General features: G+C 40.4%; 1 protein-coding gene across 1 annotated transcript; it reads right to left on the reverse strand.

Moving 5' to 3' along the window:
* Window positions 1-373: 373 nt before the first annotated feature.
* LOC119495336 (transmembrane protein 26-like) lies at window positions 374-14,728 on the reverse strand. Its single transcript, XM_037781697.1, has 6 exons — window positions 14,298-14,728; window positions 11,494-11,590; window positions 11,128-11,217; window positions 4,767-4,963; window positions 3,765-3,844; window positions 374-829 (listed from the first exon to the last, which is right to left on the reverse strand). Exons 1-6 carry the CDS (start codon window positions 14,489-14,491, stop codon window positions 537-539), a joined length of 951 nt encoding a protein of 316 aa, XP_037637625.1. The 5' UTR covers window positions 14,492-14,728; the 3' UTR covers window positions 374-536.
* Window positions 14,729-14,961: the final 233 nt, after the last annotated feature.

A 14,961-nucleotide genomic window follows, 5' to 3' on the forward strand; every position in this document is an offset into this window, starting at 1 on the left:
TCTTAGACCATATAACATGTATGAATTTTGAAAATGGCCGTAGTTCCCCTTTAGAGTCCCAGTCAAACGGAAGTTAGAGCGTCTTTAGTCTCTGTGCTGTGAGTATTCCCAGTGAAAAGGAATATTTGAGCGGTGTAAAGGTCAGTGTACAAGAGGGATTTAAACCAAATAGCTATTAAAAGTTGAAGATTGATTGATGGATGGATGTCATGATATTTGTGGTTGAAATTGGTTGATGCGCACCTCATATATTGTTTTACAGAAAGAAAAGAAGATTGTATTTTGGTAAAAAAATATGAAGAAATTGATTTTTTGTAAAAAACAACAACAATTACATACATTGATAAATAGGTGCACAATATGACCAGGGATGTGATCTAAAAGGGTTAAAAAGGCATTTTTTCATTTCATCTCGACTTTAAGTACATTGGAGAAGAAAACAGAAAGCAAGCTTCTTTTCCTGCTCCACTGTAACTGTAAAACTTTGGATGTAACATCTCTCCGTCTCCCTGATTCCCCCCCTGTGAGATGACTCCTCAGACACATGGGATAGCGCTGCCCCGGTTGTCTCTACTGCGGTAGTCCTGGCATATAACAACCAACCTGTACAAGTTCAGTATGACCACCAGGAAGTTCTTGATGGCGAAGAACACCAGCATCTGGTGGAAGACGTCGAAGTAGGTCATGACGGTGAGCCTGACCACCAGGAAAGGCCCGTCATGGATGAACAAGGCCTCCACGACGCTCCATATGTCTGTGCTGTGTTTAGTTAAGACGGACGCCTCCTGGACCCTCTGCTCACCCTCACTGTCTGGCTTGGAGTTCACCACTTTTTAAAATAAAAGGACAAAAAAACAGGACGTAAGAGACAAAAGGAACAATCTGTTGTTTCCATTTATTTGTTTAGTTGTTTTACCCTAGTAGTTTTAGTAGCCTAACCAGGGACAGGGGTTGCAAATTAGCTTCAGCTACATGCCCTAGGCCTATACACATTACATCTGTTGCACTGCTTCTACGTTTTACATGCACATTAATATTCCTCTATTAATCCAAATTTGATATTGACTGCATATCCTGTGTGGATATTCTGAATCAGGCCTTATTCCGAATGGAGCATTTATCGAATAAGACGTGGGATATGACGATATTATTCAGGTTTTAGGAGCATTCTTTGGACATGTATACAGCACATTCGGAATATGCGTCTCAATTGGGTTTTTTACAGCCGTTTGCTACACAAGACTTCTGGCCTGTTAGCGTCCAGCTCTGTGCGTTGTACACAAACCAACTAGCCAACAGTTTACGGAGATGCACGTCCAAAGAAAAAGCCCACATTTGTGGTCGGAAGGAAGAACACACCTACTGTTAAACAATGCACAAATATCACAACTCTGACTTTTTCAAGAAGGTGGTTGAAGGAATGAAAGAGGGAGGCTGTGTTCGCACGGTCCAGGAAGGTGGATGTATATTTAGAATTGATGATCATTCATACACAGAGGCTGCTACCGTCTATAGAGATGGAAATTGTTGTTGGTTTGCACATAACCATGTTGCTGATGTTGTTCCACTAGTGTATACGTTGACAATTAATGCAATTTATTTTTTAAAGCAGCAACGTTTACTCAGAATACATTTTAAGTGATCTACTTTTTACTTTTATCTTTTAACACAAGTATTTTTTACTATTAGTTCTTGTACCTTTCCCATCCCTTTATAAGTGTATTTTTGCACAATACTTTTGCTTTAACATGAGTAAAATTTCTTTAAATTAACAGTGCTTGAGTACAATATTCTACTACACTTTCCACCCCTGATGAACGCATATTAGCCAACCTTGAGACCTCAAAAATAGGGAGGATTTCAAAACCAAAAATTAGAGTAAATAAAGTTTCAGAGACTTTATTTCCTGCATTCTGGTGACTTTTAAAGAATGAAAATAACAAAATAATAAGTACACTGCAACAGCAATTTTATGTTAAATAGACCTAATTTGAATTTTACTTAAAGGGACTGTTTGTAACTTTTTAAGCGTATAAATGTACTGCGTCGGGACACATGCACACTCGCATATGTGCGCTCACGTGTGGCCGGAGCCTCTCCTCCTCTGCCTGCTTGCACAGGCTCACACAAGCCGCGCGCGTTCTCGCGTACTCGCTCCACCTCCAAATGTGAACGCGCCCTCACTCCACACTGCAGAAGAGTTAGTTTAGCTCTGAGAATATCTAGTGAATGTACAGTGAACGTTTGTGCAGAAATAACTGCTGCAGCTCCTCCAGACCAACAGAGGTTTTCCGTGTCTTGTGAAGTGACGGGGCTCCGCAACGAGTAATGTTATCGTCTCGTTACCAACCGGGTCCCGGTGTCTCCCCTGTTCTCTCCGTCTGCGGGCGGAGACAACAACGTTACTCGCTGCGGAGCCCCACTGCCTCAGCCTGCACTGAGGCAGGAAAAGCCAACACTATGATCAGCAGTGATTCATTGAGAGACCTTCGTCTGGTCAGCTAACATTACTGCCAAGCAGCTGAAATATAGAGTGATATTGTGGAGTTAGTACTCTCAATTTCTCTCTCTGCCTCTCACTCAGGTCCTTTCAGACACAATGCTACAACAGCACCACTGCATTCTGAAACCCATTATTTCCAACAGCTAGCGTCATGCCACTGGGATGCTGTGATGTGTGGCGAGCGCAGCTCAAACTGCGGTGTCGCGAGCATCTCTCCTCCGCCGGGAAAAGACATTTGGTGTAGCTCTATTGCCGTCCGGGTGGAAACAGTAGAGCTTGTGGCTTATAAGCAGGAGAATTTTGACCCCGGGAGGAAACAAGTATGGATGAACATGTTGCACCTGTATGTCAACACTTTCTGTGTTTACACAGCATTCAAACATACTGGACACGACTGCTCTAACACTATAGCAAAAAGACACACCCACATGAGTGGATACAAACTGGACACACTGAAGGAAAAGCAGCTTCATCTGAACACTGGGCGTTCAAGTTCTAAGTGTTCTAAATGCATTATGACGGTAAAGCTATACATGAAAGTATCACTATCAAGAATGTCAACATCCATTTGTAAATTATTAAATGGGATATGAATAATTGAGATCATGAATGGGGGGGTTGTCTTTACCGAGAACAAAGCTGCGCTGTTTCTAACCACATTATAATGTTCTTTATTTCTTTCTTCCTTTCTTTCTTTCTTTCTTTCTTTCTTTCTCTCATGAAACACTATCCTTGTTCCCTCAGACGTGAGCAGGCGGGTTTACATTCTTTTCTGTGCTCGTTGTAATAAGTTTCAGAAAGACATCTGCTGTTGGGCCTTGCCTGATAATGGCCTCCTCTTATCAGCCAAGTTGAGAACCGGAGACTTTGTTAGTCCGAATCTATTTATGTAATGAATAAGTGAGACTGGATTTCCTCCTAAAGACTGTCAACATTTATAAGAACTCCTTCAGTACACCCTTCCCGGTAGTGATTTATTTTTCTGTTTAAGTCTGTTTTTAGAAGTATATGTCTGAGAGTAGGGACATTACCACGGCTCGGGAAGGGAAAACAGATTTCTGGGTTAATAATTTCACCAAGCTGGAGATAGAGGAGCCAAACTACTTTTCACTGTTTACTTAGAGCACTGGCCTGGACGCTGCTGACTCAACACATTGTTTGGATTGTCCCACGCTGGGAAGAGGTTATGTACAACAACACACGGCTGTAAATGCTTAATAAGCACCAACGTTATTGGTTTAAGACACAAACACACACTGACCGGACAGATGTAGAGGGAACTGCAGCATGCTCCACGTCCATACAGCTAAGATGATGTAGACCAGCTGAGGGCTGTTCTCTCTGGAAAAGACACAGAGTCAGAGTCAGTCCCGTGAGTTTCAATACATGTCAATGGAAAGTTGCTTATTTCCGTGATATAATGTCATAATTTGGGGACACAGATTAGATAAAAGTAAGATTATTTAAAAGTGCTTGAGTTCTACACCTTTGTGTCTATCGTTTATACTAGGGCTGTCAATCGATTCAAATACTTAATTACAATTAACCGCATGATTGTCCATAGTTAATTGTAATTAATCGCAAATTAATCACAATTTTTTTTATCTGTTCAAAATGAACCTTAAAGATAAGGTTAAGATTTGTCAAGTATTTAATACTCTTATCAACATGGGAGTGGGCAAATATGCTGCTTTATACAAATGTATGTATATATTATATTAACACAAAACAATGACAGATATTGTCCAGAAACCCTCACAGCTACTGCATTTAGAATAAAATAATGTGCTCAAATCATAACATGGCAAACTGCAGCCCAACAGGCAACAACAGCTGTCAGTGTGTCAGTGTGCTGACTTGACTATGACTTGCCCCAAACTGCATGTGATTATCATATAGTGGGCATGTCTGTAAAGGGGAGACTCGTGGGTACCCATAGAACACATTTACATTCACATATCTTGAGGTCAGAGGACTAAGTTTGGAGATTATTTAGCCTCTTTCGTGACAAACTTAGATTTTCTGGTTTCATATGATACCAGTATCTTCACTCTAGCTTTAAGACTGAGCCCGCCACAACCTAAAAATCGCAAGTGGTGTTAAAGAAATTAGTGGCGTTAAAACAAATGTGCATTAACACGTTATTATGGCGTTAACTTTGACAGCCCTATAGTTTAGACATAAGTGGGAACATACTTATACGATTACAAAGCTCAGTAGACAAACAACTATCGCACATATTCTTAACCAACGAGCCACCCACTTGACATCTGACAGCGTCTCACTAGTAAATTCAAGGATGTCTGCTGCGGTGCCGACAAAAATCAGGAGAAGCTGCGAGAGCTCGTCCCGCGTGACTCCGCCTCCCAGCGGGAGGAGCCACTTCCCCACGATGAGGAGGATGAGCAGGATCTGATGGAGAGCCAGGATCCAGTCGTTGGAGCAGACAGTTGATAACGCCTGGTTAAAATATTGGAAAAGGAAGAGAGATCGAAAGTTATTTCTTTTTCGATAACTTAAGGGTCACATGTAGGGCTGTCACGGTGAACGAATTTCCCCTGCGGTGATAATGATGGGCTCATCAGCGCGATATGCGGTATTATTGCCGTTTTAGTAAATTACTTAATTTATCCTGATTTTAGTGCTACATAAACTTTAGTGTTAGGCTATATGATAGAGAATATCCGCAGAAGTCAAAATGTTGGCACATTGTACAGTACTTGCTCTGGATGAAGAGAAGGCTGAAGCATGTAGGGAGAGAGGACGGACCTGCCGGTCTATGTGTATTCATTTCTCCTCCATTGTTGTCGTTGTTCAGCATGCCTACATGTAGGATGTGACGGTTGGTCTTTGTGGTATTTGTCCCGCTACTGGATCGGGCAGTGAGTCTCTCAAGAGTTTTCACAACTTGTGGGTTACCTTCTAGATACGACCCTAGCTCTGAGCTCATGCGACGCTACCAGTTTCTGGTAGATATCATAGTAGCAATATAGATTTGTTATAGCCAAACTAGGCAGAGATTATCCCGCCTCCTTTTACTCCATTTACAGACCCTGTAATATTTGGTCGGATGAATGTTGATGAGTCCTAATCCAAAAAGTCATTATTTAAAGAAAAAGGCTGGAGACATTCTATATTTTTCTTATGGTCTACAAATCCAATGAAAAGACAAAAAACAACAATGTGTTAATCCGTCTCTCAGTACTTAATGATTTCCCTACACTGAAGATGTAAATTCCTTAAAAATGGGTCACAAATACATACTTTCACCTTTAAAACCCCCCACAGAGAAATGTTTGTTTGTTTGTCTTTTAGCAGGATAACACCAAAAATTCACAATGGATTTGAATGAATATTTTGGAGGGGTGGGGTGTGGCACAATGAACAATCCATTAGATTTTGGTGGCGATCTGGATCATGATCCGTTTTCGGGATTTTTTTTTAATTACTCCACTCAGCCTGTGCATTAACACCACATGCTTTAAGACATGCGCAGTGTAACTGATGACACGTTCATGACGCGTCACCCTGCCTCTTTCCTTCTGCCTGCACATTAAACTCTGTGAAATTACAGTTGAGTTGGACCAAAGCACACTTGGTGATTGTTGGAAAGAGTAACGACGACGGTTTAGGTGAGTTTAACTTTGATTCTGTCCAGTTTGAATGAAGTGTTTTACGATGCTCCGCTATGGTCAGCTGATCTCAACATAAACAGAAATACACGTGGATGATGGCGCAAGCTGCACGGAGAGGGGGGGGCAATCATACTCGGGCAGCTTGGCGGATGTCTGCGCTCTCTGAGTGCCATTCTAGTTGTTTTTGTTTTTTTAATGGGATCTGTTGACAGTAGAATCACCAGAATTATCCTTTAAAGCTGCAGTCGGTAAATTTGAGAAAATATGATAAAAAGTTTTTTTTTCTAAAACTGTCACTACATCCTGACAGTAGCGCATGAGACAGATAATCTGTGAAAGAAAATCTTCTTCCTCTGTGTCCTCCTAATGCCATCTGCAAGATTTCACCACACCCGAAAGAAAACAACCAATCAGAGCCGAGCAGTCTCTGGGCAGCTGTCTTGCGAAACTCGCGAACTCAGATCAAACTGTCAAACTAGGCAGCGCTCAAACACTGTTACTGTTTAGCTGTAAAATGAGGAAGAAAGCTGCCATGTTGAAAGCAGTCGAGCCAAAACTAAGCACGGTCAACCATCCGGGAAACAAACTTTCTCATTTTACAGCTAAACAGTACACTACAAGATGATTCTGAAAACATTTGAGGAGAGAAATAGACATTATAGTAACAGAATCGGGATTCATTTTTGATCAGCGTTGCCTAGTTTGATCGGAGTTCACGTGTTTCGTGAACAGTGATTGACAGCTGCCCAGAGACTGCTCGGCTCTGATTGGTTGTTTTCCTTCAGGCGTGGTGAAATCTTGCAAATTCCGTTAGGAGCACCGGAGGACACAGAAGAATATGATCTTTTTTCACAGATTATCTGTCTCATGCACTACTGTCAGGATATAGTGACTGTTTTATAAAAATAACTTTTCATCATATTTCCTCAAAGTTACCAACTGCAGCTTTAAAGGTCCCATATTGTAAAAAGTGAGATTTTCGTGTCTTTTATATTATAAAGGAGGTTTAAGTGCTTTATAAATACTGTTAAACTATCAAAACGCTCAATATACGGAGAAACACACACAGCTCGTATTCAGAAATTGTGGGTTTGAACCAATCCGTTAGGATTTCTGTCCATTTGTGATGTCACAAATATACAATATTTAGACCATTACATGGTTTTAAACGTAAACATTCTAAATGTGTCCCAGTTTATTTCCTGTTGCAGTGTATGTTAATAACAACAGCTGACAGGAAGTAAACATAGACCCAAACTGTTGCCTAGCGATGCAATTCCGTTGCAATTCCGTTGAAATGCACTAAAACGGAGCGTTTCAGGCAGAGGGTGAATACAGGTATATTCAGACAGACAATATGCGGAAAATATATATATATTTTTAACATTACAGCATGTAAACATGTTCTAGTAGAAACACAAATTACAAGTATGAACCTGAAAATGAGCATGATATGGGACCTTTAATGACTCCATAATGTTGCACAATGTGGACTTTGTTTTTCTTATTGAAACACAGTAAAGAGCTGAGGCACGCAGCCAGTTTTTGGAGGTGCGCCCCAACAAATATTGGCTTTCTAACTCTCCTGGGCTAAAGGGTGTGGTGGTGGTGGTCTAGCTGTTGTTTATATAAGCCAGTTTAAATGCTCCCCTCTTTCTGTTATTGGCCACATGGGTTTTCAGGCTCTTATGTTTGTTATTAATGGCAGAACGTCTCTGCCCTCCTATTTTAATGACTAAGTAAATTGTATTAATATTGCTTATGTTGCTCTACATCTTGCATTCTTAGGTTTATTCTCAGGTCAGTCTCTCTCTGCATCTGAAGTAAAGCGAAAACACGTCTCTTCCTGTGACATCCTGTTGCAGTGAGTCCAGGGTCAACATTGCATTTGTGCTCTTCTTGATTTAAATTGATACTGTTGATTGACATATTTTACTAATTTGTCTGAGAGTGTTTTTCTTCCTATTTATGACTTTGCAAGTTCTTTGTCTTTCTTGGTATTTTAAAAGCCTGTATAACCTCTCAGGTCTTGCCACTTTTTGCCTTGCTGAATTCAGTGCCTGGATGACTCATAGCTTTCTAATATTGAATAACAACAAAACTGAAATTCTCGTCTTTGCTTCTGATCAGACTATGTCGTATTCACTTGTTTTTTCCGGTTATAAAACATTGTGAAGTTACCACAGATACCGCTGAAATTCAATGCAATGCCACCGGAGCACTCAAGAGCACGCAGGAGCACTTGTAGGGTTTTAGGCCTATCTTCTATGCAAAAGAGGAGAGTGTTTTTACAAATCAACAATCATCTTTGGGCCTGTTATTAGATTAATTGACTCTTTAGAGGGCGGGTGCATTATTGTGGACTTTTTTGAGGTTTTTATATCATTCTGTAGTTTCCAAAACAAACGCCATGCTCTAGATGCCGCTCAAAAACAGAACTTTCTTGTTCTCTTTGCTTGTATTGCAAACGTTTCCAACAGCAAAAAAGGGCATCCGAAAATATGAGTGCAGAGGATGTTATGGACGAGCATCATTTTACAGTGTTTTGGCTGACTCGGATATTCAGCCGTGTTTATTCGAACACGCATATATGGCCGAAGATATGCAGCAGAGAGATTTGGACTACACAGCCTCCGTGTTTTTATTTTATCACCTGCATAAGTATATGATAGGGCTGTCAATCGATTCAAATATGTAGTAGTGATTAATTGCATGATGTCCACAGTTATTTTACAGGAGTAAAAAATGAATTTCTTTCTTTCTTTATTTGTTCTAGGGCTGTCAATCAATTAAAATATTAATCACTATTAATCACAAATTAAGTGGGCATTTCTGTAAAGGGGAGACTCGTGGGTACCCATAGAACCCATTTTCATTCACATATCTAGCCCGCTACGACCTAAAAATCCCAAGTTGCGTTAATGCTTTAAAGAAATTAGTAGCCTTGAAACAAATTTGCATTAATGCGTTATTATGGCGTTTACTTTGACAGCCCTAGTATCTGCGCAACTTGGCTAAAGTATGTTTTGGCTGGCCGTCAGTAGCTCAGGTGCAATGCATCCTGGTACATGTAGGCACTGTCAGCACAGCTCCACGAGCATGTGAACTGTGTCTCTGTCAATATGACACACACTGAGGATTGGACATCCACATAAAATGTGGCGAAATGTTCCTCTAATTTCTGACCAAAATGTCCACCAGAGATAAGGGAGAGAGGATGGCTCCTCCCAGAACCCAGGCCTGGGAAGATCTGGGGGAAGATCCCTTGTGTCTCCTATTGGTGGATTCTTCTGAATTGTTTAACCCCCAGGGGATGCATCCGGCTTTCCAATCTTTTGATGTTCATGTTTTTCTCTTCTGCATTCACTCCAAACTGACAATCGGGGAATCTGTCCCACTCCTAAATTTCTGAGTAACTCTCTTAATGGATTCCATATTACCCCGGTGCTGGCTTCTAATCAGATTTAGGACTCTTTTCCACTGAAGAGCAGTTTGGCCTTGAATACTGCTGAGAGGAGTTGGAATAGCTTAAAATGAGGACACAGAAAGTTTTTTTTTTTACTTTTTTGACAGTGTGACAGTATATCACTTCGTTTTCTACAGCAAATTACAGGCAACATGCATCATTCATGATCATCACTCAGGTTGTTGGCTCTTTGTTAAAGGCAGGGTTGACGATGTTCTCCAGTCTCCACTATTTGTTATATTGGTTGAAATGGTCTTTACACCCCGACAGCGATCCATTACTGATGAGCTCTGAAAAAGGACCGGAAAAGAGCCGTCATCTGTAGCTGCTGTAATCCTGTAAAAACCAATTACTGCCTCGCGGTCCGCTTGGAAAGAACCAATCAGATGCCTCCCTGCCTCCCTGCTTCCCTGCCTCCCTGCTTGTACTCTACCCTTGGCGTGCACCAGCCTGAACTCAAAGCGCGTCGCCGGCGCAAGTTTCCTGGAGAATGGAAGAGAAAACTCAGCCCTGCAGTTACTTGTCATGAGGTAGCGAGCCCCGAGGGGACGGGGTTTGTTTAGCCATACAAGCTTTAAATAAGCAACACAGCCTCACAACAGTTTGTGAAATAGTCACAAAGTTTGATCTACTTGATTCCTGTACATGGATACAAATTTCCCTTTTTTTTCTGACGCTCAACACGACTTTCAACAACATGTTTTTTTTTGCGTTTTCCTACTAATGTCCAGCAGTATGTCTTCAGTCTTTTCAAAATAAAACTACTTAGTCAGGTTTAGGAAAAGATCGACTTGGTTAGGCTTAGGCAACAAAACTACTTAGTTAGGTTTACGAAAAGATCGTGGTTTGGGTTAAAATAACTCTGGAAGTGCTGTAACTTAAGTGACAAATAAACTTGTAGTTTCACGCGGGACATGAACATCGGTCAACTGGGTGAAAGTCTGATGTTTTCTGACCCACCCATCCACCCCGACCTTCTCCCAACGAAGTGTTTGCCGCTCTTTATAAATTTACTTCCCGGTTCACGATTACATGGATTACATATGAATTGATTTTGTGCTGACCATCACAAACATTTTTTTTTAAATTTGTGTCTATGTACACGAATCAATACATTCAGTTTCATGATTATTTCACGAACTGTAACCTCCTCTTTGGTTACAAGAAATCTAGTCTGAGGTCTGTAGAGTGCTTATTCATGTCTTTGTCTTTTTGTATAATTCTGTTGTTTGTGCTCTGTGGAAAAGACTTCACTCCTTGAGGACAAATAATAAACTATCTATTTAATCCGTGCAAAAACTGAGGAATTTTGTGAATCCCAGAGAAGGGAGTAAGCAATTTCTTGAGGAATCTGAACCATTCTCTTCTGTTGCTTTATCTTAGAGCTCTTGGTTAGGTTCATTACCCCACATGTTGTGAAATATCAGTGATTTCCATGACATACATCATCAAAAAAAACAACAACTGTTCTCTGTTCTTTGCAGGCACATCATAAAAGAGAGCATGTTCTAGCATGTTCTTACCTTCAGATAGCTCTGGTATGTGAGGTTTCCCAGGGTCTCGTTCAGAGTGATCACCTTACGCACATTCTCCCACGAGTCCAGAGTTTTGCACTGAAAACCGTCGAAAGAGGCTTTTTACACACTGAATTTCACAGACTGCTTGTACATTTCACTGTAGTTCAAACTTAAAAGCTTAAAAGCAAATGCAGAATTTGACAGAATCAATAAATGAATGAATAATAAATTGTAGCTGTAGCCCTACAGTATGTGTGAAGAGCTAGAGTTCTGCAACACTCCCACACCACACACATCTATCATTAGAGTACATGTTTGGAAAGCAGGAGAACTGTTGTTTTAAGTGTTTTCGGTTTGAGGCGTGGCGTATACCTTGGGGCGGTTGGCTTTTTCCTGCTGGTAGTGGAGCTCCAGGATCCAGATGGAGGGAATAATACTGATGAGAAACAGAAAGATAGGAGGAGAAAACCTGCAAGACAACCAACAGACCCTCATCAACACATCTTCATACAGACACATGGGGGGGAAAAAACAAAAAAAATGTAATACAAACCTTAATTCGGTGTTTTAAAGTCACACATCAAGAATTCATATAATTTCAAAGCCTGGTTCTAAATATTACATTTGTTTAGAGCTGAAACGATTCATCAATTGATCACTTAGTCAACTGACTATCATTTTAAAGGGGAACACCACCTAAATTAAGAATTCCAATATGTTATTTCCATGGCTTAGGAAAGTTCAGTCAATATGTGTGAACATGTGCTACTTTCCAGAGAAGTAAGTCTCAAACTTGTGATGTTATAGGATATAAAGTCTGGAGCTGCTCCATAGACAATGGATGGGAGATCAGCAGAATGTTTGTTTTCTTTTTTTATACTCAAATGAGGTTTATTCTATTGTAGTGTTCTCAGTTGTAAAACAGAAAATGTTCCCATATAGTCAGAACAATTCCCTGGGTGCTCTCAGTGCCATCTAGAACATCTCTCCCCATTCATTGTCTATGAAGCAGCTCCACACTTTATACCCTATGACATCACACGTTTGAGTAGCAATCTATTTTTTTGGATTTGGGAGAGAGTTCTTCATGTTTACTAATATTTTTTGGACTGTCTTAGACCATAGGAATAACATGGATGAATTTTGAAAATGGGCGTACTTCCCTTTTAACCATTTTGTTTGCCTTATATGAAGTTAAATATGGTATCTTTGGGTTTTAGACTGTTGACGTTTTGAAGATATTATCTTGGGCTCTTTTCACTATTTTCCGATCTATTTCATAAACCAAACAACGGATCGAGATTAATTGATAATAATAATATAATAATGATAATAATACATTTTATTTATAGGCACCTTTCAAGACACCCAAGGAGACCTTACAAACCAGATAAGACAATCTATACAAGATCACAGTGCAAAGAACAACCAAATGAAATTCAAAATGAATATAGGTAAATGGGTATACATTCATAATAAACACATTACGAAGTACCGTGAAAGGCTAAACTAAAAAAGATGTGTTTTCAGTTCTGATTTAAATGAAGCAACAGGTGAGCACTGGCGCAGACCCTGAGGAAGAGCATTCCAGAGGTTAGGGCCAGCCACGCTGAAGGACCTGTCACCCATAGTGCGGAGCCTGGAGGGGGGATAAATAAGATGGGGCCAAGCCATGCAGAGATTTATAGACCAGCAGAAGAACTTTGAAACAAATGCAATGTTTACCTAATGACAATAATCGTTAGTTGCAGCCATATAGTTGGGTATTTTATTATAATTTTACTTTCAGTTTACTACATAAAGATATTTCCACACCAATCTCTGCTTCTTGTGAGGCTTAATAATTAAACAGGGTAACAAAACACGTTTTAGACGTCTCTGAGCATGGAGATGGAAATTAATGGGTGGATGCTTCTCTTCATAACAAAAGGATGCATTGCGCCTGAGCTACTGACGCCCAGCCAAAACATAGTTTAGCGTTAACGCAAATTTGTTTTAACGCCACTAATTTCTTTAACACATTAACGCAACTTGCGATTTTTAGGTTGTAGCGGGCTCAGTTTTAAAGCTAGAGTGAATCATATGAATCATGTGAAACTAGAAAACCTAAGGAATCCATCGGTAACAACCATGTCAGACCAACTTGTCCCGAAGGAGGCTTAATAACGCTCCAAACTTGCGCTAAATTTTGTCGAGGAAAATCTGGCATGTTCATTTTCAAAGGGGTCCCTTGATCTCTGACCTCAAGATATGTGAATGTAAATGGGTTCTATGGGTACCCACGAGTCTCCCCTTTGCAGACATGCCCACTTTATGATAATCACATGCAGTTTGGGGCAGGTCATTTAGTTTCTGGACAATATTTGTCATTGTTTTATATTGTTAATTGATTTCCAATAATAACTACATACATACATTTGCATAAAAAGCATATTTGCCCACGCCCACGTTGATAAGAGTATTAAATACTTGAAAGTTCTCCCTTTAAGGTACATTTTGAACAGATAAAAAATGTGCGATTAATCGTGATTAACTCTGGACAATCATGCGATTAATTGTGGTTAAATATTTGTTATCGATTGACAGCCCCAGTGATTTATTATTTCAGTTTACAACATCAAGATATTTCCACACAAATCTCAGCTTTTTGTAAGGAATTAATAATTAAACAGGATAACAAAACACATGTGTTGGACATCTCTGAGCATGGAGAAGGACAGTTTGACATACTGTAGCCTATTGCATTGTTTTTTCATTGTATGTTAAATTTAAATATCTGCTGTCATTGAAAGTTCAACAACATTAAAAAAAAACTAGAATGAAATACAGACTATTGTTTTCAGATTAAATGTAGACATGGAGGAAGGCTGTCTGGGGCAATTAAGGGGGACCACCCCATCCTCACTGTCCCGGAACAGGACCGGTTGAACAATAGCAGAGGAGGGACAAGCAGGATGCAGGGGAGCCTACTGAGGGCGGTGGGGGAAGGGATATATATATATATATATATATATATAAAAAAAGCTTAATTTATTCATGCATTGTACTTTAAATCTATCCAGCAAAGACAATATGTCCAAACCAGGGTGTTGAGATTAGTTTTAAACAACAAATTTAAATTGCCATTCCATTCAAGTTTCCCCCCTTTACCAACACTTCCATGCAGCTCATCTTACCATTTGTAATCTTTTCCCATCCGACTCTTCAGCGTTATTATCATCTCAACGAGCAGCGGCAGAAAGAGGAAAGTGAGGAACCAGTAGTTGTAATCTTTCTTCACCTTTGTGACCCTCCAGACGCTGATGAGAGAGATGAGGAGGAACAGGGCTCTGGTAATGACCGCACACAGAGACTTGAACAGGCACATCATGCTGCTGGCTGCACGGCGGGACAGATGTCCCCGTTAGTCCTGGAAGTTCAGGTCCCAGAGAGAGACAGAGAGAGATAGACGGTGGCTGCTGCCTCAACAGTCAGAAAACTGGATGGACTTTTTCGAACAAAGTCCCCAAACTTTAAGCCCCGCCTAGAGAGACAAGCCGTCCAGTTGTACCTGACAGAGGAGCAGTGAAGAGTGACGGGCTGCAGGACTCAGTGAGCTGCTCTTATACAGCACAAAGCTCAGAGCTCAGTGAGATCATTCACACATTACTCAATGATTTACATTATGGATCCATCAAAACAATCTCTGAATGTACAGGAGAGGGCAGCATCACATCACATCACGAGTTCATTCATTCACCAGGAATAACAACATGAAGCTGCTGACACTGGAATTTACAACATCAAACTGTACCTTGAAGCAGAATGAGTAATCATTAGGGCTGTTTAATCACGATTAAA

The sequence above is a fragment of the Sebastes umbrosus genome, chromosome 10 (assembly GCF_015220745.1).
Source record: "Sebastes umbrosus isolate fSebUmb1 chromosome 10, fSebUmb1.pri, whole genome shotgun sequence".
NCBI lineage: Eukaryota > Metazoa > Chordata > Actinopteri > Perciformes > Sebastidae > Sebastes > Sebastes umbrosus.

Excerpts from the sequence above, each read along its gene's own strand:
- LOC119495336 (XM_037781697.1), bottom strand. The coding sequence starts at position 14,491 with ATGATGTGCCTGTTCAAGTCTCTGTGTGCGGTCATTACCAGAGCCCTG. Across the intron at positions 11,218-11,493 it reads AAAAAGCCAACCGCCCCAAG|TGCAAAACTCTGGACTCGTG; the intron begins GTATACGCCACG and ends GACGGTTTTCAG. Across the intron at positions 4,964-11,127 it reads CATACCAGAGCTATCTGAAG|GCGTTATCAACTGTCTGCTC; the intron begins GTAAGAACATGC and ends TATTTTAACCAG.